The following is a 24529-nucleotide window of genomic DNA, read 5'->3' as shown; positions in this document are numbered from 1 at the left end:
TTGGATGACTCCCCTCCGCTCCCACCGCCCACTCCATACAACTGAGGAACAACATGCTGAGAGAGAAAATATGCACGTTCTGAGGACACTGATATCACATGGGGTAAGCTGGTGAGGTTAAGTGCTAGCTGAACCGGTCCAGTAAGGAAGGGCAAGAAAGAAATGGATTTTGTGACCATTTACTCCTCTATTGAGAAGAAGTACCAAGCTAGGTTAATTAATTGGTTAATGAATTTGGTGAGGAGAGAATCTAATGGCTGGAGGAGTCACATGGAGCTGAAGTAATTTGGGTACTGTTTTGTGAGGGAATTATTTTACTGTTTTCTTCTCCTCAACTCTCCCCAGCATTCCAAATGTACTTCTATAGAGAAGGAGAGTCTTCAGACAGGGAAGCACTTTTGTTTATGTGTACAACACCTCTCCATATCATCCTTCAAATGGAACATAAATAGAATATAAATCTAACATAGAAAAGTCAATATGTCTGCATGTATGTTTACCTTTTCACATAAATCTCTGTTGTTGTGCCTGAGGTAGCATGTACATATATGGCAGTATCGCCTCAAGTCTGTCCGCAAAATGAAGAGATTTGCCTAAAAAAAAGCAAAAAAACAAATCAAATATTTTGTGCAAAATGCTTCCTAGAATTAACAGATGTTTTAGTAACATTTATTCTTCTAAAATGAATGGTTCTTAAACAAAAGATAGACCCCCACAAGCAGTTACTAGAAGGCCCAAGGTCACCTAAAAATCTTCTTGATGTGGATTGATTAGACCAGGGTGTCACTCAATTAGCCACACTGGATCCCGATGCACCTCTGGAGGGACTGCACATAGCTTCACTTCGGTTCTGTGTCACCTTGCGTCAGCTCGTGTCTGCCTTCTGCCTTCCTCATCCTCCCTCTTTCTTTCACTCTCTTTCTTCCTCCCTCCCTCGCCCTGCCACTTAAATTTGCTGATTGCACTACTTCTACACTAGAATATGGTCAGGGGAAATTTAAATAATGTGTTGGTAGTTTTTTGAAGCAATTCTGTATATTATACTTGCCAATGACCTACAGATACCAAATTTTGTATACACAGTTCTTCCAATGAAATTAGCAAAATGCATTACTTTTTATACCAGAATATGCTCAGGTAATTTTTTAAGTTGTATTTTTAGAATAAATTCTGAACATAGCCATCACATTTTAACTATCATGGTTCTCAGATTTAACACTCAATCAGCTAAATTCCAAAAAAGTGTCATGCCCAAAGAAAAGCAGAAGCCCTCTTCCCCCTTCGCTTACCCCCCACTCACCCTTCATTCTTCCTCTTCCTCCTCCTCCTTCTCCCTCTCTCCCTTTCTTCCTCCCCTGAACAGAGAAAAAACACCCCCCACATCTTCTGACTTTTTCTTCTGGCTTCCTCCTCCCTCTTTATCTCCCCTCTTCCTCTACTAGGCCAGTGCTTTGCCTACTGGAAAGCCTGCCATGAGGGTGGCAGCAGTAAGGCAGAAAGCAACTCACAACTTCCCCTGTGGTCCACGGCATCAGTGGGGGTGGGGAGAGAAATACTGGTGACAGCAGTAGCCGGGGCAAGAAGGAAGCCAGCCGGCCGGCTAATGAAACATGCTGCCTTTTCAGATCTCGACAGGGGGAAGAAAAATAGCGAGTTGTCCTGGGGCTGCTTCACAGGGGCTGGTCAGCTCAACTCAGCGGTCCTCATCCAGCCTATGGACCAGCCATTTGACACCCAAGGATTAGACCATGAAGCAGAACCAGTACTTAGTCAGCAGTCAGTGGTGGAAAACAGCAGACCAGTCAGTCTTAATTTGCTAGCCCCTAAAGAACAAAAGTGAACAATCTGCCCTCTTTCTTTGTTTTACGGTAGAACCAAGTGCCATCTCATCACACCTGTGTTCCCAACCCCATGTTTGCTGAGCTAACGGAATTGTGGGAGTGTGGGGGAAGGACATTTTCAGGGGAAGAGCAATGGACAAAGTGCTCAATCCCTCCCACCTCACCAGCAAATGCTACCATAAGGCTGTCTTTCCCTCATCTGGACTCACTTCTAGACCCCCAACTAGGGACGGAATTAAAAGTTGATGGGAGATGACATTTGCAGAACAGCAATGCCCATCCCATATGTCAGTGCTCCTTCACGAGTCTCCCCACCTCCATCAGTCCACCAATTAGTGTTACAAGGGAAATTCAGGATTAAGAACCACATAGGATTTTTCAGGTGTTCTGTAACTGTGTGCAGTGTAGTGGGAGGATTTAGTGCAGTGGGAGGCACCCCCACACACACACAAATATGCTCCCTAGCCACTGCCACCCCAGCAAGCAACCACAAGTACACAATTTCTCTGCAGAAACCAATACTGTACTCACAGCGAGATCCTCCATGTGATCAGGAATGGTGGGCAACCCAGTTTTTTGGGGCTGTGGCTGTATGTGTGGTCAGCAGGGAGGTAGGACTACATAGGATGTCATCAGTTGGCAGGAAGAGGCAGCTGGCATTGTAACTGGGCACACACCTGAACAGGGCTCATGTCTCCCTCTTAATGTCTAGTTCCAGTCTGTGTTTCTAGCACAGTGTATGCTAGTAGAATAACACTAACAAAGCCTTCCTAAATGCGATTAGGAGCACTTTGTGCAGGATCTGCTGCAAAGGTCCTGACGCTGTATTTCACAGGCATCTACATTGTCCCTTGTGAGCAGAGACAGCTCAAGGCAAGTTGATGTCCAAAGCAGAAAATTCAAATGACGCTGCTCCAATGGCGATAATAATAAAATAACAAACTAAGTATCTGATGGTTGCTGCCCTTTAATAGTACCCCAACATCTGCTGCCTGAGGCAGGCTGCCTGCCTAATGGTAGGAACAGCACTGTCTGTAAAGTATGAAAGGGATATATGCTTGTTTTTTACAATGTGCATACTGCATGTATTGGGAGAGAACCCAATCCTGACTCCCCACAGCGTAAACATACAGTATACATAAGATTTTAAAAAGAATGTTATCTGCTATGTTTTATGTAGGTTTGGCTTGTTTTCCATCATGTATTTTATTTGCGAACTGATCTGAGACTGATTGAGAAGGTAGGATTTAAACAGACTTCTTTCAGGGTTTGCATGGCATCCACTGCAATGCACCAATTAATTTCTAACATAAGATGCCCCTTACATTTAAACATTTCACAAGTAATTGCTATCTCCTCCAAATGCCCAATCCAAAGTTTACAAAAACATGAACACCTTGCTTCTATGATGCAACATGGAAAGCAGGAAATCATGGAATTCACACTGATCAAATAATCATTAGAGAGCCCATGGATGGTGGGCCCTGAGAATCTCTGCTTCACATATTACACCAGAAGCAGAAAACCAGAATGCAAGTAACTCGTGCTACTGCAAAATCGATGTCTTCTGAAGATGCCAATTAGTCAACAATGCACAGATGAACACAAGGGAGCCTTGAGAAGACCATCTGTAATCACTGCACAGGGCCTCACCTTGGAAGGAGTGTTCTTTGCCACAGCAGCTAGCTGCCAGAGGAGTGCAAAATAAGCACACTGTAAAGCAGGCAAAAGGATCTGAAAAATAAATGCTGAGTCTTAATTATATCAAATTTCTGAATCAAAGTAGCTTGGTGTGACAGAATGTTGTTGTTTTTTTAAAAAAAGAATCACATGATTCATCTACAGCTAAATGTAGCGCACTGTATTCAACATTTGTTTAAGTGAAAAACTCAAGTATGATCTGATTATTCAGGCTTACAGGATGTAAAATGGGAAGCTTTTTTTAAACCTCAGGATGTTTAACTAGTATTAAATTGACACTAGCAAGCTGTTTTGAAGAGCTGAAATATTTTCTGGTGTAAAATATTGTTATAGTTACCTGAACAGGTAGAGGGCTGTGTTCCATCTCAAAAACAAGCAGCTCAGACATCTTGACATAGAGATTCCACTGGGTGAGATCGTGGGCACTGCAAGTCCAAAAGGAAATGAAGCATCACTCTGGGCACTTTCGAGCAATCATGGCAAAATGCAGGCGCGTAACAACGATCGGGCAAGGGGTGACAGTTGTCTGGGGGCCCCACTGCCTGGAGGGACCCCCCAGAGGCACCTCACGTGACTCCCCATTGCCCCCTGCCCAGCCCCAAGGCCCCTCAGCCACTTGCCCTGTTCGCCGTCTCTCCTGCTTGTTCTGCTGGCCCGCAATCGAAGCAGCAGACACACTGCAAAGAGCTCCTTTTCTCCCGCCTCTCAGCTGATCGGCGGGTGGGCAGGGCTTCCACGGAGGCCTCCTGTAGGCCTCTGTGAAGCCTGAACTCCAGTAGGGCCGGAAGCAAGCCAAGGAAGGAGGAGGCAGCCAGAGTGGCCACCACTGTTCTCTGCAGCAGAAGACCCCTTGCTGCCCTGCCGAACCCAGCATTTGCCAGGTAGAGTGTGAACTCCTTTTTGTGGTTACCTTCCTCCCCCCCCACCCCCGGATATATAGGCATCTGCTTGCCATAGGGCTTTGATATGGGGGGGAGGGACTGAGAAGTCTCTGAATATTTATTTTTAAACAGCTTGGAAAATTTGCTGGCTTTAAAAAAAACTATCTAAAAAGTCCTATAAGTGGCTTGTTTCATGGCAGAAAATTACAAAAACTTCTGGAAGAAACAGTATTATATTTATTTTATTCATTCATTTATAAATGCACTTATGTTCAAGTTGTTTTGCAACCCAGAAGGTCTGAGTGAGAACTGTGAAGCATGTCTTGTGCTTTTATTTTATTTTATTTTATTTTTCTTGTGTGTGAACTGCTCCCCAATAACTTGCAGGGACTTCAGGGTAAATCTGGCCAACATGTGAATGCAGCACCTCTATTCCAGAGGAGATGTGTGTTAAAGGGCTTTAAAAGCCTCCTGTGAAAAACCTCCTGGAATCGAACTTGACTGAATTTGTTCAGAATTCTGAGAAAACAAACATAGGCTCACCCTGCATGGTTGAAAGTCTCCTTTGCTAATCTGCAGCAAGGGGTCCATTTTAATCATTCATCTTTCTAGTGTGTTCTAGGCATTAAAAGTAAAACAAATGTATAGTACTCAATGTATATCACTATATATTGTGACGTGTGCGTGTGTGTATTCAGTGAAATGTATTTCCAGGCAGCATACTTATTTTGGAATATCAGACTTAAATCCTTGGGGGCCTGGGATGTGCGGAGGCCCTGGAATTTGAGTGGGGGGGGGGCCATTTTAAAATCTTGTCTCTGGGCCCATTCCAACCTTGCTACGCCCCTGGCAAAATGGCTTCCAACAGAATAATCAAGACAGTCATTTCACCTTCCTTTTCATTTAACATTGTTCCTGACAGCATTCTCAGAGCTATAAGGAAATCATGGCAAAGAGATACTGGTAATCTTCACAATGAAGGAGAGCCACAGCTCAGAACCAGAGCACATGCTGACAGCCCCAGGTTCAGTCACTGCCACCTCCAGGTGAAGGATCAGACAGCGGGTGATGCAAAAGACCTCTCTGCTCATGACCCTAGAAATCCACTGCCAGTTAGAGTAGGCAGCACTGAGCTAGATGGACCAATGGTCTGCCTTTGTTTTAGAGAATTCATATATTCATGGATTTAAATGGAATGTAGTTTTTAAAAATAATTTCTCGCAGTAGAGCTTAAGAGCAGCCTTTTAAAAACTTCAATTTGTTATGGGGTGGCTAACAAATAAAGTTGTTTATTATCATCAACAACAACCAGCTTTTAATGAATGCTGAAGTCTACGAAGTCCATGCCAAGCAAGCATCCAGAAGTTGTCTTGTTTTGTTGTGAACCTTCTTTGCTAACAAAATTTGTGCAAGTGTGTTCACTGTCCTCAAGTCTGCTTGAATGGATAACTGTTAGCAATGCAAAAGGGAGTTCCAACCCCAACAGTCTGATAATAAAATGCTAAAGAGCAGCAACAGTTGTGTGTTTTTTCCTGATCTGCATCCTCTTGAAATCAAAATGGTTTACAAGGGCCTGGCACAGATGTAAAAGGTGTTGCTGTGCACCAATGAAATTTGATTCCAGCAATCCACACTAAGCACATCATCGGCCTGCACTGCTTCCTTACATATCTGCAATTCAACTGCAAAGCTACAGATGCCATATGCATACCAACAAGAGCAATGGCAGCACACAGAGATGTTCCTGCTTTTATAGGCAATATGTCCTCTCACTTCTACTGATAAGAATTAGAGTGGAAGTATGTCAAACACCCATGCAAGCAAGTTCTTGTAATCCATTCTTGTTCCTGATACAAAGAATCCTATACATGACATATAGAAGAAAAATGTTAAATTATTTCTCTTGTCCTTCATTCCAGTGTAATTCCTTATGAATCTGTAATGTTTCCCCATACTCTAACAGTACGGGTGGCCCTCATTATTTGTGGGGTTTTTGTTGCCATCAATTTCTGTGGATAACAAAACCGTTAATAAAGAGACCTTAACCCTATGGGGATTGAGCGGTTAGGTTCCTTGAGCTTAAAAAAACCCTTAAAAATGAAGGAGAGACAGAAATAAGGGTAGAAAAGCATAGTATTTTGTTATCCAGGTCTCCAGAAATGCTCCCCAAATCCTCTTATTTTATTTAAAATACCTCTTTTAAAAATAAAACAAAAACAAAGAGAACCTTCAGAATGGCTGGAAATTATTATTATTATCTTGTTTACACAGTCAGACAGGTGTTATTGACTGGTTTGTTTTAGCCAGACATCGAGTCCTTCCCAAGGACCTAGGATGGCTGAATTTTATTGTCAATGTTGTTGTGGTTGTTATAGATATCGTCACAGAATATAGGCTGTTCCCAGTAAAGTTGCTTTTTGTATTTGGCTGATGGTGATTTCTGTGGCCCCTATGGTGTTGAAGTGCTCTTCAAGGTCTTTTGGAACTGCACCCAGAGCACCAATTACCACTGGAATTATTTGGGTCTTTTTCTGCCACAGCCTTTCAATTTCAATTTGTAGATCTTTGTATTTTGTGATTTTTTCTATTTCTTTTTCTTCTATTCTGCTATCCCCTGGTATTGCTATGTCGATTATTTTAACTTGTTTTTCTTTCTTCTCGGCTACAGTTATATCTGGTGTATTGTGTGGCAGAAGTTTGTCTGTTTGTAGTCGGAAGTCCCATAATATTTTTACATCTTCATTTTCTACCACTTTTTCAATTGTATGGTCCCACCAATTTTTGGCTACAGGTAGCTTGTATTTTTTGCAGATGTTCCAGTGTATCATCCCTGCTACCTTGTCATGCCTTTGTTTGTAGTCAGTCTGTGCGATCTTCTTACAACAGCTGATCAGGTGGTCCACTGTTTCATCTGCTTCTTTACAAAGGCAGCACTTGCTGTTGTGGATTTGTCGACTTTTGCTCTGATTGCATTTGTTCTTAGTGCCTGTTCTTGCGCCGCCAGTATTAAACCCTCTGTTTCTTTCTTCAAGTAACCATTCTTAAGCCATTGCCAGGTCTTGGTGATGTCTGATTTTCCACTTATATTGTGCAAATATTGACCATGCAGGGGCTTATTTTTCCATTATTATTATTTTACATTTATATCCCGCTCTTCCTCCAAGGAGCCCAGAGTACTACATATTTGAGTTTCTCTTTTCACAACAACCCTGTGAAGTAGGTTAGGCTGAGAGAGAAGTGACTGGCCCCAGAGTCACCCAGCTAGTATCATGGCTGAATGGGGATTTGAACTCGGGTCTCCCCGGTCCTAGTCCAGCACTCTAACCACTACACCAGCTACTCAGAAACCACGTATGGGCAAAAAATGCCTATATTTCATGCTATGGATAAAGAAACTGAGTCTCTAAAACTCATCCGCAGATACATGAAACTGCTATGCGTGAAACTGCTGGTAACAAGGGTCTCCTGTACATCAACTCTCTGGATTTAAACCTGTCATATCCTTCCCCTAAAGAAAGCTTGGAACTGTAGTTTTGGAGGTTACTAAGTTATCCTCCACAGAGCTATGGTGCCTGTAATTTATCAACTGAGAGATAATTTGTAATGCAGAGGTGCCTTTGAGCACTTCCCAAAATCCCTGGAAGAAGCGGTGGTAGTAGGAAACCAGCTTCTGAAACTCAAAGTGCCTAATTAAAGAAGTTTGTCCTCTTGTGAGAGTTTTGAACTAGTGTTACTGGTTATTTTATTTATTTTTATTTTTCAGATTTGCAGACCACCCCGACCTTCCATCTCTGGGTGGTTTACAAGAACTTAAGAGATTAAAAAATGAAAACCTTTAAACAATTTAAAACCACAGTCAAGTTAATAAGCTTGGATGAAAAATAAGTCTTTTTAAAAGTTGTCAGAGATAAAGAGGCTCTTATTTCAGCAGGGAGCACATGCCAAAGTCTCAGGGCAGCAACAGAGGATGCCCGTCCCTGTGTAGCCACCAGACGAGCTGGTGGGGACTGCAGACAAACCTCTCCAGATGAGTAGGTATGACAGCAGCTCTCAACTCCCTCCACTCCAACCAAACAAGGTTTGTCTTCTGTCCCCACCTGAATATGTGATGACCCCTCTGAATTAGTGTGCCAGTCAGACCACTACAACACTCAGGAAAAGCGACTTGCTGACATCCTGAGTAAGTTATTCAATGGAAGTCCAACTGAAATTAATAGGGCAAGTTAGCCATGACTAACTTGTCCTATTAATTTCAACTGAGCTTCTGTTGAGTAAATTATTCAGGAGGTCAGCTGCTCTCCAGACTGAACCTTAGTGTTTGTAGATTGTATCCTTGGCACAAAAGCAAGAGTCTAGAAATGAAGTTCAAGCAAAATAAGCAGTTGCTAGAATAAGCTTGTCTTCTTTATATAGAAAAGCCTTAGCAGGTATGCAGCAAATCCCATGGTACATGGCGCATCTCGTGAGAGTTCTGGCAACACTCGGCGAGGGGCGGGGCACAGAGGAGGCGGGGAGAGAAGAGGATAGAGGGGAAGCTGCCGCCAAAGAGGAGCAGGAGGGCTGAAGAAAGAGGAGTGGCCTCACTCCCTCAGCTCCAACAGCCAGGCTCCAGTGCCTTGCCGAGTCTCCTTGCAAGGAGGATGGCCTAGCCAGGGCTTCCGATCCGGCCTGCACGGATGGCCCTCGGTACTCTCTCCTGTCCCGGCTTAGCCATTCTCCTAGTGAGGAGACTCGGCAGGGTGTCAGAGGCCAGCATTGGGAGCTGAGGAACTGAGCAGCGGTTGGGTGAGCGGAGGCAGTGAGCGAGTAAAGGAGAGGGGGTGGCTGCGAGTGGGGGAGTGGCTGAAAGTGGTGGAGGGAAGGAGAGGGGGTGGCTGAAATTAACTTAAGTCCTGCCCCTGGAGCACGTGATGAGGATAACCCGTAGAGATGGCCTTGACCCCAGCAACCGAGAAGGAGAGGGGGTGGCTGGGAGCGGGGTGGCTGAGAGTGGAGAGGAGAGGAGAGGAGAAGGGGTGGCTGACACTGAGCAATAAAGCAGAGTTTGTGGTGGGACTTTAAGGGAGAGCAACCAAATCCTAGCGCGCAGATGTTCTGGGCAGGGCCAGCTAGTTTAAAATATTCACTGTACATTTCAAAAGAGGTAGTGCAATTGTGCCCAAAGGGTATATACCACCTTTTTTCCCCTATCACCAAAATTCTCATATGAACCAAGATAACTGGTGAACAAGCACCCAGGTGTGGCATTCTCATGGCAGGACTGGCCACACCTTTTCCCAGACAATGACAGTGGGGACTGCTTGGTGTCAAGAAAAAGGCATTTTGCAAAGCAGACTTTAATCTTATAAACTAAACTGGTTTTCTCCTGTTTGGGCTCTGTGCAAAAAGAAACATTATCCTGATGGTGCTTTGTCCATGCAGCAAAGGAAAATAAAATTAGCATAAACCAACACCTCACTTGTGAAAAGCAGTTATCCTTTGCAAAGTGGAACATATATGTTGAATCTCTTCTTCTTCTGCACAAAGACCTTCTCCCTAAATGATATATACAGGGGAGAGAGAATGAGAGTTGGTGTTACAAGTCCACAAATACATCCAAAATGCCCACTACAAACACACTCTCCTGCACTATATAGGACCTTCTCCTATATAGTGTCAGGGTAATAATGCTAGTGGTTGCTGTTGCTTTGGCACAGAACCTAGCTACTAGCACTCACCAAACAAGAAGTGGTTCTCCCATAAAGGCAGTGGGTGTTTAGTACTACAGTGGTCCCTCGACTTACGAACTACTCGACATAAGTATTTTTCGAGTTACAAACGGCAGTTTTAGATCCGGTTTTAGATGCGGTTTTTTCGACTTAGAAATTTTTAGATGGGGTTTCCTCGACTTACAAATTTTACATGCGGTTTCCTTGACTTGCCTGCCTGTTTACGGCCTGTTTATTCTTGAAAAGAAATGTTCCTGTGCAGTTTGCAAGCCTTACTGGGGGTCTGGGTCTTTTTTTCTAGGCTCCGGAACGCATTAATCCGTTCCCAATGCATTCCTATGGGAAACCGCTTTTCGACTTACAAACTTTTCGACTTACAAATGTGCATTCGGAACGGATTAATTTCGTAAGTAGAGGGACCACTGTACATCCCTTCTTCTGTGATGCCTCTGGATTACTTTTACTCATAGGCACTAGATAATTTGAGAGGTCTCTCTCTTGGGGAGGTATGCGGTACAAAGTCCCATGGAGGGACAGGCTCCTGAAGCAGCCAGTGCTTTCCTTTCCAAGGAGCCAAGACCTAGGTGGATTAAATTATCATAGGTAGAAGACCTTCAGTGATCCACCCTGGATTTGCTGGGGATGAGGGTGTGTGTGTGCAATGGCTGCATCCTCACTGCCCCACCATCCCAGCATTATTTAGGAAGCCATCCCAGCATTATTTAGGAAGAGGGAGCACAGAAAAAGTTGCTGCTTTATTCTTTAGATAGTTCCCTCTGCACAGCTTTATGAAGGGTTGGAGAGGTTTTGTTATAACATCAGCATTGGGGTTAGCACCCCACTCCATAGACACAGCAGCAGGCTGAAAGTGCATTACTGCATGCAAGGGTTTCTGTACACTCATCTGTGAAAGAAGTTCCTGATGTGAGAGTCTTAAAATAAAAAGTCAATTTAGAAAAGTGGAAGACCCACCAATTTCAGAAAGTAGTCATGAACAGCAGGACATGGAGGGGCAGCAACTCTGATTCAAAAACATTATATTATATTGTTTTCTCAGGAGCCCTCAAATGTGTACACCCTGACAAGCACATTTTTTCATTCTGGTGAGAATCTCTATCCTTCTCCCAAGCCTGAAGCATGGCAGGGTCTCTGGGTCTATACTGCATGGTCTCTCCAAAGCTCAGGGGAACAAGGACAAACTCCCATCTTCCTACTCAGAGCAGGGGAGGGGGGCGTTTCAGAGTTCAACACGGCATCACAAACTAAACATCGCCTCTCCACATTAGTGGAGAGGGCTAATTTTGTTGGTTGCCAAGATCAACCAAAACATGTGGATCATCGACCCACATTCAGCGCAACCAACGCAAGCAGTTCAGCATCGCATGCACTCCTGCATGTGTTTAAAACACCGCTCAAAGTATTGCAGAACAGCCCTGTTCCACTGTGACTTGAAATTGTGAAGATGCCATTGCACAACACAGTGTCAATGGGAAATAATGAGCATTGCATCACACAACTGTGCTTGTTCAATGTCAAGCCACAGGAGAACTGCAGGGGATGCTTTAAACACACGCAGTGGTGAGGGCAGTGCTGAACCGCTCACATTAGGCTGGGCTCAGTGTGTGGCACTGTTTTCTACATTATCAATAGTTAATTCCAAATTGCCATCATTTAGCTAAGGAAAGACATTTAATTGAATTGAAGTACTGGAGTCTGGGTCCCCTGGATTCTCAATCAGAGACATCAGCACTGAATGGTTCAGATACTGCAAAATACAGTAGTTTTCATATCGCCGTAAAATGGCCCTTCTAAATCTGCCTCTACTTTGTCTCACATGGGTGAACCTCACAGGGTTCTACTGCAAATTGTCCTGAGCAGGGCAAATCTCTGAAGTTCTGGTATGAATAAATGTCATGGCATGTATTCCATATGGCGGGAAAAGTTTCCTTGCTATAGTAACTTGTGCAAGAGTGATCAAAGGAAATGGAAAATCCATTATTTGACTTCACCTCGCCAACAGACACATGACTATAATAGGAAACACTTTTCCTAATCAGCTGCCTGCATTATCTAATATAATTACAATTTCTCACACTTTCCTTTTGTTGTATTTGTTAGTTACCTCATTATTCCTCTCATAATAAACCTGGATCATTGCCTCAAATAGTATTTAAGAAATCCTTGGTCCACTTTGAGATGTTTCGAGTAGCATTCTTACTCTCTCAGTCCTTTTGGATTCTGTTTTGATTAATAGGTGCCCTGTCCTTGTTTAAACATGTTAAAGCACTCACCTCTTCTGATTAGCACAGTCTGCCATGCAAATCCTTTGTGTTGCACTTTCTAATGATTTATCCTGCATTACAGTCAGATCCAAATGTGTGCCTACTCTTTCCTATTGAGTTCATTTTGTCTTTGACGGTCAGCTTCTTGTATGCGTTTGGTGTCAAGTGCTGGTGAGCGAAGCAGCCGTAGGGATGCCTCCTTTCCCCATTGCTCATCCTTTTTTTCCCCACTTGAAGGCATTGTGGATTCTGCCCTTTTCAAGTTGGAGGCAGAACCACAGATAATTATCTGCAGCTAGATTTGAAAACATTGTGCCAGACAAAAGAATTCTTTTCTTGACTAGGCTACCACTGGTGGAATGGAAGGATCCAAAGAAAGGAAAATGAGACTACCCTGAGCTGCAGCCGAATACAGTCTGTGCCTAGGACAAGTAGACATACGAGTACTACAGTATAGTTCTGTTACCCATAGCCAGGGGCAATAACAGGAATCCCTAGACAGGCATGGGGAAAAGATACATGAACTTAGCATCAATAGTCATGTCTCTTTCTCCCACGTCCATCAGGGCTTGTTTTGCAAAGCCATTGCTGGACATGGATCTTGGGTGTCTCATAAATCCATATCAAATAAAGATGGCTTCAAATGTAAGCTAGGTAGTGGTTGTTTGTGGTGCTGTGGCCAGAGTGTTCACTTTGAGTGTGAGAGATGTAGGTTTAAATTCTTCCTCAGCCTTGGTGGTCATCTTTGCACAAGTCACTCACTGTGTCAATTTAATCTTCCTCTCAGGCTTTCTGTGAGGATGAGTTGAGAACTGTAAAGCACCTTATGTACTGGCAAGTGCTGTGGAAACAACCAAAAAGAACTACTACCTAACAAGTGGTATCAGAGTTATTATCATCAATATAGCATCATCCATGTACATGAGCCAGCATCTTCACTAAGCATGTGCCTGCATGCAGGGAAGAAGTGTTCCTGCTGTGGAGAACTTTCTGAGCTTCAAAGCACACCATCCAAGGGAGGATATTCGCTGATATCTCCTTCCTCCTGTAACACCCTAAAATATGTCCCTGATTTATACTTCAATAAAATCTTATGCAGATTGTTCAAAGCACCACTGCTTTGGTTCAGGGAACACCTTGGTACTTCTGAGGGGTTCTTCTTTAACTGCTGTGATTTGGAGAGGATGCCTCTTTGCTTTGGGCCAAACCCTTCAGGTCTCTGGAGCTTCTTTATGAACCTACCCCCCTTATTCCTAAAAATATTTACAGAACTGGGTGGAGGGCAGGAACCAGGCTGCTTTCTTCGCTCCCAGCAGCAAGGAAGCAGGCAGTATCTTCCACAACTTTATTTAAAATTATTCCTTCCGTTCCCCGCCCTGTCTTTACTTTCCATAAAGTCCGGAGAATGGCAAAGGTGCTCCTGGGGGTTCTAACCATTTCTTAGATGGTGGCCATTTCTGCCTCTCCACCAGGAATGAAGGCTTACGAAAGCAGCTTGTCTCCTGCCACCTTCTGGGTCCTGTAAGTACTTCTAGGAGTGAAGGGTAAGGAGGGCAAGGCAAAGCTTTAAAGGTCCAAAGGGTTCCATCTGACCTGGTTTGCTTTGACTCTGCTTTGTCCCTAACCAGACTTGGAGCCAAAGCAGGACCAAAGCAGAACATATTATACATTGCAATAAAAATTAATCAACAACCAATCAAAAAGAGAGCAGGCCCACCAGAAAACAATCCAAACAGCTTTCCAATATTAAGTAGCTGCCTAAACCAATAGGTTTCCAAAAGGCAGTGAAAACACGTTACAGTGGGGACTAGATACATGTTACGGGGAGGAAGGAAGGAATTCCACAGCCTGAGCATTGTCTCCAGGGAGGCCATGTCCCATATTTACACCACATTCCTGGCAGTGCCTTGTGCGTAAATACCAGTGAGCCAAATGCTGGTTCAACTGCTAATCTTGTCCTTCCCTTGTGCTTTTTTAATTTTGGGAAGTGGCATATGGACATATATTAATGTGTACATTATTTTAACAGAAAGTTTTTTTAATACTTGCAAAACTGCTGAGACTGAGGGGGTGGTGCTGGTGATGTTGCAGGTGCTAGCTCATTGGTTTCATCCACATTCTGCTTCTCCGCATTCAAACAGAAGCCCTGAACAGCTATTCCCAGGACAAAAAAAAGGTGGGGGGGGCATTTAGACTGGCCATGGTGAGGATGTGTCCAAATTTCTCTTACTGCTCTACAAATATTATGCCTCTCTTCACCCCAAGATGACTTCTTGCGTCTTGGCCTTGTAAACAGCTCAACACTTTTCTCCCATTAAAATGCCTGACGAAAACTGTTCTTTCATCTGGCATTTGATACGCAAATGCACTTCCCGGTTCTCCGTTGGATGGAGATTTCTCAAGTTCAGCCCTAATTTATTTATCTTAAAGCAGGCAATGTACTGTAATTTTACAATAAAGGCCTCCCAATCAAAGCTTACCTTATCCAGAGGTAATTAATACAAAGATTGTTGAATTAAAGATGTGAGTCTTGACACTTTGGCAGGGGGTAAGGGACATGGTCTCAAAGGCCCAAATTATGCCTGAAACAGACCAATTAACACCATGTATCTTCTTTTATGTTAACTTCAATTAAGGTTTCTTAAAATTTTTGAAGTTATTTTCTTCTTTACAGTCTCAGAATGTCAGAAATGTACATCAAAGAAAAACGCTTCAGTGAGAACACCATAGGTAACGCTCATTTGCACACAAATCTGCATATTGCAAAGGAGTTCAGAGCCCATTTTGCATGTATTATTGCAAGATGTGAGTTGATGAGTTAAAAGACTTAAAGATAACAACTGTGCAAAATGCAGAGTGCACCTACTTCTGTTTACCAAAGGAACTTCCAAAAAGGAAGGCAGACTCAGAATTCAAGCTTTAATGTGCTGATATGCAAAGCTATTTTTAAAAATGATGTTGTGGACACCTGTGTGCTTTAAACTCTTTTTAGAAATGTACAAATGCGTTTAAAGAGTCTCTGTATATAACAGACAAAAACTAGGTTAAGAGCCTTCCCTCTCCCTAGGGAAAACCAGAAGTAATGTCCTATAACAGGAACAAACATATTCTCAAAATGTTGTAATCACCTTCACTGAACTACAATTCCCAGGATTCCTTGAGGGAAACCACAGCAGTTAAAAGTGGTAGAAATCCAACAAAAATGTGTCGGACCTATGGCCTCTTGGGATCATTGGTCATTACTCTTAAGAGAATCATCTTTTCACCAGGGAGGGTTGCTAATTAATGGGTCATCAGGTCCTGTGAGTTTAACAGGAAAAAGTATTATTTCATTTATTAACCTGCTTGAATAGTTTTAGCTATCTGGTTGTTTAAGACATCAATTTGCCCTTATGCAATAGTTTTTCAACGAAGTATGGTTCTCAGCAATTATAGTTGTTAACACTGAAGGTCAAATTTAGGAGCATTACACCTTGTCATTCACTAAAGGAAAGCAGGACTTTGCAAGTTTATACAAACTTTTACACCTATACCACTACTGCTTCCTATTAGCCAGCTCACAAAAATTACTAATCACACAATTCAGCCACCTTGCCAAAAAAGGAAAAGGCTAAATCAGCTAAAATTGCAAGAGCTCAACTTCCATCTGTTGAAGCTCATTTTCTGACATGTCAATCTTTTCCTGCAAGACCAACTGTGATAAACCTGATCTTTGATCAACAGTTCTGAAAACATTGGACCTTAGCCAGACATCATCAGTTGCTCAGGCCAGCTTCCATTCTATACTGCCATGAAACTTCTGAAGAAGTGCAAATACCAATGGAAAGATATGAAGCCCATCTGCATTGCAGTCTAAACCTTACTATCTTTCCAGCTGAGCTAAGCAAAAGGCTAAACACTCCATGGAGCTTGCGCCTCTGAAAAAGACATCATCCAGGAATCCCTGTTTCCATGTATCAGGACACTCCAATATGTTTCAGAAAGAGGGAAAGGAGGAAACTTTGAATCAGAACAAAAGGGGTTATGCCAAAAATATCTTTTGTCTCAGGGGGTATTGTCACATGCCCATGCTGGAGCATAACTCAAATTATGGCATAGATGTGTGAAAAATACTAACCAAGTATCCTCACCTACTGCTTTAAGAAATTGACAGTTATCTCCAGGTTCAAGTACCACAATTTTCTGAAATGAAGAAAGATCAAATTGGTCTTTAGCAAAAGAGCTTGGGGGGGGATACAAATATTAGTTCCATGTTACATTTACAAGACTCTGTAAGTAGATCTGTGAAAATCTGATGATGGAACTGTGGCTGTAACCTGAATAAAGAAGTTGTTTAATCATATGGGTTTTAACTGATCATATTTACATACATTTGAAAGGGTATAAAACAATAATTTTGAAGGAAGACAAGGCATACTTACTTTGTTCATAGATGATCCAAATATGTGTGTTGCAGCAGATGCCAGAAGAGCCAGTTCCCCACCACCGCCACTGCATGAGAGAAGGGGGAATGCCTTTCTTAAGATGGCTCCCACCATATGCAACTTTCACAAACAATTATATTATAAACAATCACACTTTCTGAATGTGTTACATAATTAATCAGGGTCATCTTTTCCATCATCAAAAGGTTCTGAATCTACCAATATATAACTGATTAATCAACTAAATGTTGTGACTCTAGTGCTATGATCCATTCAACTATCTCAAGTAAGAAGACTAGTTAGTATAGCATAACGCTCAGCATTCAGCTCCAAAGATCACCTGTCTTCTTTCTATGGTCGGTCCAAACATTATGGAGATAAATGGGATGCCTATGGAGCCTGCTCATTTATGAGCTCATAGAATTCTACGAGTAGGTGGACACTTTGCACAGACAGCCAAAGCTTACCATAAAATGGGAAAGGCGTATTGCTGATGCTTATTTTCTCTGACAGCTACCAGCCCAAGACTTCGGGTACAAATGTTCAACAGGAATGACATTCCACTGCTATAGATAGAAGTGTAAGGACAATGTACCCCAATACAGCTCCCGCAGGAGCACTTGAACCCATCTCCTGGTGAGCCTATGGGTATAACACTGGGTTATACGAAGAACACGAAGACGAATATTTATATATAGTGTTTTTCAACAAAAGTTCTCAAAGCAGTTTACATAGATCTAAATAAATAAAATGGCTCCCTGTCCCTAAAAGGCTCACAATCTAAAAAAGAAAGAGAAACACCAGCAACAGCCACTGGAGGGATGCTGTGCTGGGGATGGATAGGGTCAGTTGCTCTCCCCCAGCTAAATAAAAATGTGCTACTTTGCTCAGTTAGCAGGGGCCTAACTAAGCAGTGGAACTGACCAACTGTAATAACACTCCCTCCTTTCTTGTCTGGCCTTGGCTCTTTGCCTGGCAGAAGGGTGGTAATTTGCAAGCTGTGTCTATGAAGGAGCATGGAGTTAGTAGCTACAGGTGTCGGTTTGCTGTCCTCCTGCCCACCCAAGGGGGCCCTTTGGGTGTGGGGCCCCCAACTCTCCATGGTAAAAGATAGAACAGATTCTCCGCAACCGCCCCACCCCCATTCCCTGTGAAGCCTTGCAGGCACCCGAAGGCGATCTAGACACTCCATGTACCATAGCCTGGCCGTGTGTGCAGGGACGACGACACTGGGACAGACCTTTAAAACCAATCAGAATTCAAGGGCCCAGTCTGGCACTGTGCCATATGCAAATTTCAAGTGACCCCAGGACAGAGGGGCCGCAGTTTCAGGCCGCTGGCAAGGGTGCACATGTCCACATGGGCGGAGGGACTGGTAGGGGGCATGGCTTGACAGCTACTCAGCAGCAGTCACCAAGACAAGGAAAGCAGTCTCCGGGGCACTTCTCCCCATGGCTTTCCTCCACGCAGCAACCGAGCTCAATACAGAGCCCCATATCCTATCACTCCTGTGTGGGAGTGATGTGTGGAAGAAGGAGATGTTTTGCCGTTCAGGCATTACGACTGAATTTGCCCAGCATTCCTCTCCCCTTCCCTCTGATGGTTCTTCTCATGAGTTGTAAGGGGGTGTCCCCATAGTCTTTCACTCTCATGATTGAGCAATGAGCCCCAGGTCGGATGACTCTTACTTTGCAACAGGAGTGCGCTTCCCTAAGAATGATGCACTACTGACCCTGGTGACCGGCCTTACTCATGAGCCAGCCTAGGGAGCACAAACTGCATTCTGTGATGGACCTTTAAACCTATTCAAAATTCTTGGGTCTGGCCCAGTGTTGCGCCATATGCAGATCTGCCAGCACAGAGGTTCACCATGAAGAAGAGCCCCGTTTTCCTGCTGCCCCAGGACAATGGGGGTTGCCCTTCATGGGCACAGGCAAGGGTGCACATGTCCACATGGGCGGGCAGGCAGGCTGGTAGGAGGCATGCTCTGACAGCTACTCAGTGGCAGTCGCCAGGACTGGGACAGCACTCCCCGATGTACCCATCCCCACAGCTTTCCTCCACAGAGCATCCTTGCCCAGTTTCAAGCAACCAGTGGCCTGGCACTTTCCTGAGAAGCAGCCCATGGGATCATGAGCAGAAAGCACTCAAATACCATCTAGCAAATCTTACATTAATGCTCACAGATGAGAAGGGTCACAGAATGCAACAAGCGCACCTTAGAGTGGCCTCCCCACTCCTCACAGATGGTTCTTCTCATGAGTAAGCCTAGGGACCAATAACCCCAAAGGGGAATGTTCCCAAAGGGGAACATTTCTGTGAAAAAAACAGTTACTTGCCTGCTCCAGGATCCCTGCTTGTGGCTGCCTTTTAAACCTGGGCACTTTCCAGACTAAACCCTACAACGGGGTCAGGACGAATCTTGGAAGTGTGCTTCCACACTTCCTGCGTCGTGACACTGCAGTCCCTACGCGGACAGCAGAGTGCCATTCACATTTCCAATGCCTTGTTGCGGCATTATTCGCTGCGATATAGAGCAAGGACATCGTACATCCGGCATGAAAAACATCTGCCCAGGGCTCCAGCCATGCTCATGTGTGGGGAGAGTGGGCTTAGCCCACTCTCCCTGCTCAGCGCCCCAAACCGGGTCTCACTGATCGTGAGACCTTGCTCTTTGACGGCCAAACCGTAGGTCTTGGCGGTGAACCTTTGTGCAAACCGAAGGTTCAAATTGGAGTCTGCCAAGGCAAACTGGAGGTTGCTTTTGCTGCAAAACCATGATTTCTCACATTCGGACTTACTAGAGTTCCAACCCCTGCCTTGCTTAACTCCAGTTTGGAGTTACATATGAACCGAGCCATTGTCTTACATGGGGAGGAGAACTGGTCTTGTGGTAGCAAGACCAGCTCTGAATTGTCCCCTTTCCTAAGCATGGCCCATCCTGGTTTGCATGTGAATAGGAGACTACATATGAGCACTGTAAGGTATTACCTTTAAGGGATGGTGCTGCTCTTGGAAGAGCATCTGCATGCCTGCATGGAGAAAGTTCCAAGTTCCCTTCCTGGCATCTCCAAGACAGGGCTGAGAGAGAGTCCTACCTGCAACCCTGGAAACACCACTGCCAGTCTGTGAAGACTATACTGAGTTAGATGGACCAGTGGTCTAATTCGGTATAAGGCAGCTTCCTATGTTCCTACATTCAGATTCACTTTCTATTCAGGTAAATACGGTAGTTTTTACTCATATGATTTGAGGATTATCTCAAAAGTTTTGATCATCAAAATCTCATTAAAATAGGAATCCTATTTCTGTATAGTTCCAGACTGACAAGGAGCTACCTCAGACATACACCAAATTCAGATGATTGGTGTACTGAGATAATAAATTCTGAAAAGTGAAATTATACTTGGGGGAAAACTGTTTTGCACATTTTTCAAAGAATGCTTTTTAAATTTAATCTTAAAGTGGTTCCTTCTTCTTACATTCCATTTGTGACCCATGGCGTAGTTGCAACCACTGACATATAATACAATGTTTGTCATTAAAACAGATCTTTTCTTGAATCCAATGCCTCTTCAGATGGGGTTTATGAGCCTGTCAACATCAGCAACTGGTGTGTGTGTGTGTGTGTGTGTGTGTGTGTGTGTGTGTGTACATGCTCTCACCTCTGAGATCTGTAAGTTTCATTCTTAACTCACCAAGAAAATGGGACATGACACTTGGCACTATGGGATGTTCAATCATCTCTGACCCACTTGCACACTTGGCTTGTCAAGGTTATGTGGGTGTGGGGTCAGCCAGTTTCTAATATGATTGCACACAGCACCGGCAGTCTTTATAGCTTTACTTTCAGACATGGAATTGTGGAAGGAAGGAAGGAAGGAAGGAAGGAAGGAAGGAAGGAAGGAAGGAAGGAAGGAAGGAAGGAAGGAAGGAAGGAAGGAAGGATTAAAATGTAATTATATAAGAATATAAGAAAAGCCTTGATGGTCAGGCCAAGTGTACATACAGTCTAATGTCCTGTATCCAACAGTGGTTAATCAGATGTTTCAGAGCAACCCACAAACAGGGCATGAAAGCAAGAATTCTCCCATTTTTCATTATTCGATGAGCTCTAGAATTTCAGACCAAACTACATGTTACGTTAAATGTGTCATTGACCCCTAAATAGCATCTGCAGGGAGCCTGATTCGGATTGGAATCATGATTGACAGGAAGTGAAGTTTGACCCTTTTGCTCATGTCAGTGGGAGCTTCTCTTCCAGGGCAAATAGCAGCCATTCACAGGAGAGAGTGGATTAAAGTCCCCCCACACACACACACACACACATCACAGTCCTGATCTGTATGGACACTCCACGGCTGCTATTTAGTAGCGAGAAACTAACCACATGATGTGGCTAATTATGTGTTTTAACATATGGTCTGTCCTTTCATTTCACATCACATCTATTTTACCTAGTTCTTCAAATACCTTCCTTAAAAACAGTGGTTTGGGCATGGGTATCTGTCCAGCATCTTCTGCAATGAAGACCATGCATCATAATTTAAAAGTGCTAGATTACTTTTTATGCTGCTCCATGCCCTACTCGTACTCACTTTCAAACATATGATACACATCCTATAGGCACAAACTCTCAGACCTCTCAACTTTGTGGTGGCATGTTCTCAGTTGTCTTTCCATTATAGGCTGAGGCTGTCATGTTGATTCAAGATGATGGAAATGAAAGCTTAAGCTACAATTAATGTGTCACTCTTTAAGAAGACTACACACTTCTTAATATTGTGGGATGTTGTACAAGAGACTGTATCAAATTCATAATTTGCCAAATGTAGTCAATTTGGAACTGTTCCACCAATACCCATGTATTTCTCAGTTATGTACCAGAAGATACTTAAAAGATCTTTGTTGTTGTAAAGACAAGAGTAGCACTAATCCAGTCACAAAGACTTTGACCTCTTCTCAGAGATCTTCCCTGCCCCACCCCCTTACTGTCACCTTTTTCAAAGGAGACTGAGCTTTCTTTTTCTCTACTTAATGGCTAGGGATGTGCACGGACCTGTTCAGAGGCACTTTTATGGGCCTCCGAACAGGTTTGAATGACCGGTGGTTTGACCAGTTCGAAGGCGGGGGATACCTTTGCTGAAGGGGGAGGGTGCTCTTACCCCTCCTGCTGCATTTCCCCCACTAGCACTACACTTTAAAAGGGTCTGGTAGGGTGGCAGTGTACCTCCCTGCTGCCTCGTTGCCTTGTTGGATCGGAAGTGACCAGAAGCACCCAGTGCACGTATGCATACTGGGCGCGGGCACACGCATGTCATGCGCAAGCCCGACATGCGCATGGGTGGACATGACGTGAGCACGCATGTGCCCAACATGCACACACACCCAACATGTGCACACACCCAATACTTCTGGTCACTTCCCGGTCCGTCAAGGCAATGAGGTGTCAGGGAGGTACACTGCCGCCCCACCAGACCCTTTTAAAGTGCAGCGCCAGCAGGGGAAATGCAGCAGGAGGGGTAAGTGCACCCTCCACTACCCTTAAAGGTATCCCCCCCTCCACCCTTGAGCCACCCACCACCAGTTCCATACACATCCTTACTAATGGCTATCTCATTTGTCTGACTTTTAAGAATAAAAGTGACTTTTTCCAGCACCTTTGGATGACAGTCCCCTTGCTTCTGACTCAGAGAATCCAAAATAGGTTAAGATTGCAATTTTATTGATTTGGAAGTAAGTCCCATTGAACTTAGTGAGGATTTGCTCCTCAATAAACATATATAGAACCAAGCTGAATGATATATTTCATTGGTTCAGTTCTTATCAGTCACTTTATGAAACTTTCATCAGCTTTGTTATGATACTGGTTTTAAAGACAGAGGTAGATCATTACGTATTTTTTAAAAACAACAAGACCCATGCATCATACTTGGCAAGGCTAAAAAGAATGTTGGACACCTGGACATGCCCCAAATCTCCCCCTCTTTGAATCACTGACTGAACTCTAGTATGGGTTTAGTCAATAGCATATAAAGCCTAAACGCTTTTTAAAAAAACTTCAAAACCAATATACAGAGCCTTGATGGATCTGTAGTCAGTGCAAGATCTGCCTACACTCTTCTTAATATTGTGGGAAGTTGTAGAAGGTGTAGAATGCCTGAGTCTCCTTAGAGCAGGCCTGCTCAGCTTAGGCCCTCCAGTTGCTTTTGTACTACAAATCCCATAATATTCAGCCACAGCCAATAGCCAGGGATTATTGTATTTGTAGGCCAACATCTGCAGGAAGGCCAAAGTTGAGCAGCCCTGCCTTAGAGGATGAAGTCCCCACTTTACTTGATTTTCTAAGAGACTAAAATAAGAACCCCATAATATTATCCAACTTGAAATTCCATGCAAGTTCTCACCTGATGCTTATAAAGGGCAAAGCAAACACTGAGGTCATTCACACATTCAAAAACTGTGTTCTGCCGAGGTTTGGGAGCTCTGTCTGCTCCCAATTTTCGGTTGTGTGGAAGCAAGTTAAGATGAAAACCTTTGTAGAAGTTGTTGAAGCATTAGAACTACTGCAGAAAATGATCCGCGAGAAGAACTCTGGGCGGGTCTACAGGGATTTAGCTTACTTTCCCCGCAGATGATTGGTGGTGATTCCCTGGGTGGGTGGATCACACCTCGCCATGCTACACCCAGCCACTCTGGGTGTCAGGTGCAGGGAAGCGCCACTGCGCAGCGCGCACATACCCAGAGCCCCCATAATGAACAGCACAAGTGTACGATGCATTATTGGGAGCCCTCCTCCCCAAACGTGCCCACCGTGACTGCAAGCAGTGTGTCTAGCAGACACACGACCAGAAAAATGGGATTAGGAGAGCGCTTGACCTCCCAACTTTGTTTAACTGGGCGGCTACATAAGCGGGTTTGCCACCTTGTAGCCACCAGGCTTGGGCGCAAGCCTGGTGGTTCACACGCACAGCAGAAGCCAGGCTGGGCTCCCTTAGCCCGGTTCCTGCTGCGCCTGTGAATAGCCTCATTGTCTGGAAGCAAGGTAGAGGGGAAAGCCACCCAGGAAATTTTTTACATGGGGCTTTTAAAGCCCTTTAACTCACATCGCCTCCAAAATGGAGGAGGTGTGTTCACATATTGGCCACACTTACCCCAAAATCCCTGCAAGTTATCAGGGAGCAGTTCACACACAATTCTGGTTTTTCACTGTGCATTAGACTGTAGCCCAATTTATATCCAGGGTAAAAAAATCCACTATTTGTGTTGTTGGTTTTGGGACAACTTCGAGTTCGCAATAAAGCCTCCCAAAAAATTCACGGTAAAGCCTGCTGTGTGTAAAAGTCCCAGGTTTTCCTTCTACCTTGCTTCCACACAATCACTTCATGTGGAAATGGCCGCTCTCTGTGAATCTCAACATGAGCATTTCCCTACTTCTCTACAGCTTTTCTACATATATACATGCATACATTTAAGCCAGAACATTTCCTGCAGTACCTCTATTCTCCCACTTTGCAGCTTTTTAGGCTTTGTCCACATGAGGATTTTTTAGGATCAGCGCTGACTCCAAATTCCAGGGGATCCTTTGCAAACCATCTTCCAGGGATTAACCTCCTACCTGAGTTGGCTGCAAAAGAGTCGCTCAGCCACCACAACACAAAGGCTATAGGCACAACAGTACAGTGGTCTTGG

The 24529-nt window shown here is 44.0% G+C and overlaps 1 protein-coding gene across 2 annotated transcripts in view; it reads right to left on the bottom strand.

Moving 5' to 3' along the window:
• Window positions 1-24529, bottom strand: part of LOC128349422 (cohesin subunit SA-2-like) — a 68158-nt gene that overhangs the window by 8430 nt on the left and 35199 nt on the right. The window contains exons 2-6 of one of the 2 annotated variants that reach the window (XM_053305656.1): window positions 16835-16904; window positions 9882-9958; window positions 3880-3967; window positions 3495-3575; window positions 501-593 (exon numbers count right to left, since the gene is read on the bottom strand). In XM_053305656.1, coding sequence (XP_053161631.1) covers window positions 501-593; window positions 3495-3575; window positions 3880-3967; window positions 9882-9958; window positions 16835-16904 — 409 coding nt within the window. Of the gene's footprint in view, window positions 1-500; window positions 594-3494; window positions 3576-3879; window positions 3968-8712; window positions 9959-16543; window positions 16596-16834; window positions 16905-24529 lie in introns of those variants that run through there. The other variant, XM_053305658.1, reaches the window with a different exon arrangement.

Source organism: Hemicordylus capensis, chromosome 3 (genome assembly GCF_027244095.1).
Source record: "Hemicordylus capensis ecotype Gifberg chromosome 3, rHemCap1.1.pri, whole genome shotgun sequence".
NCBI lineage: Eukaryota > Metazoa > Chordata > Lepidosauria > Squamata > Cordylidae > Hemicordylus > Hemicordylus capensis.
The sequence above is the reverse complement of the archived record's forward strand: the minus strand, read 5'-3'. Positions and strand labels throughout refer to the sequence as shown.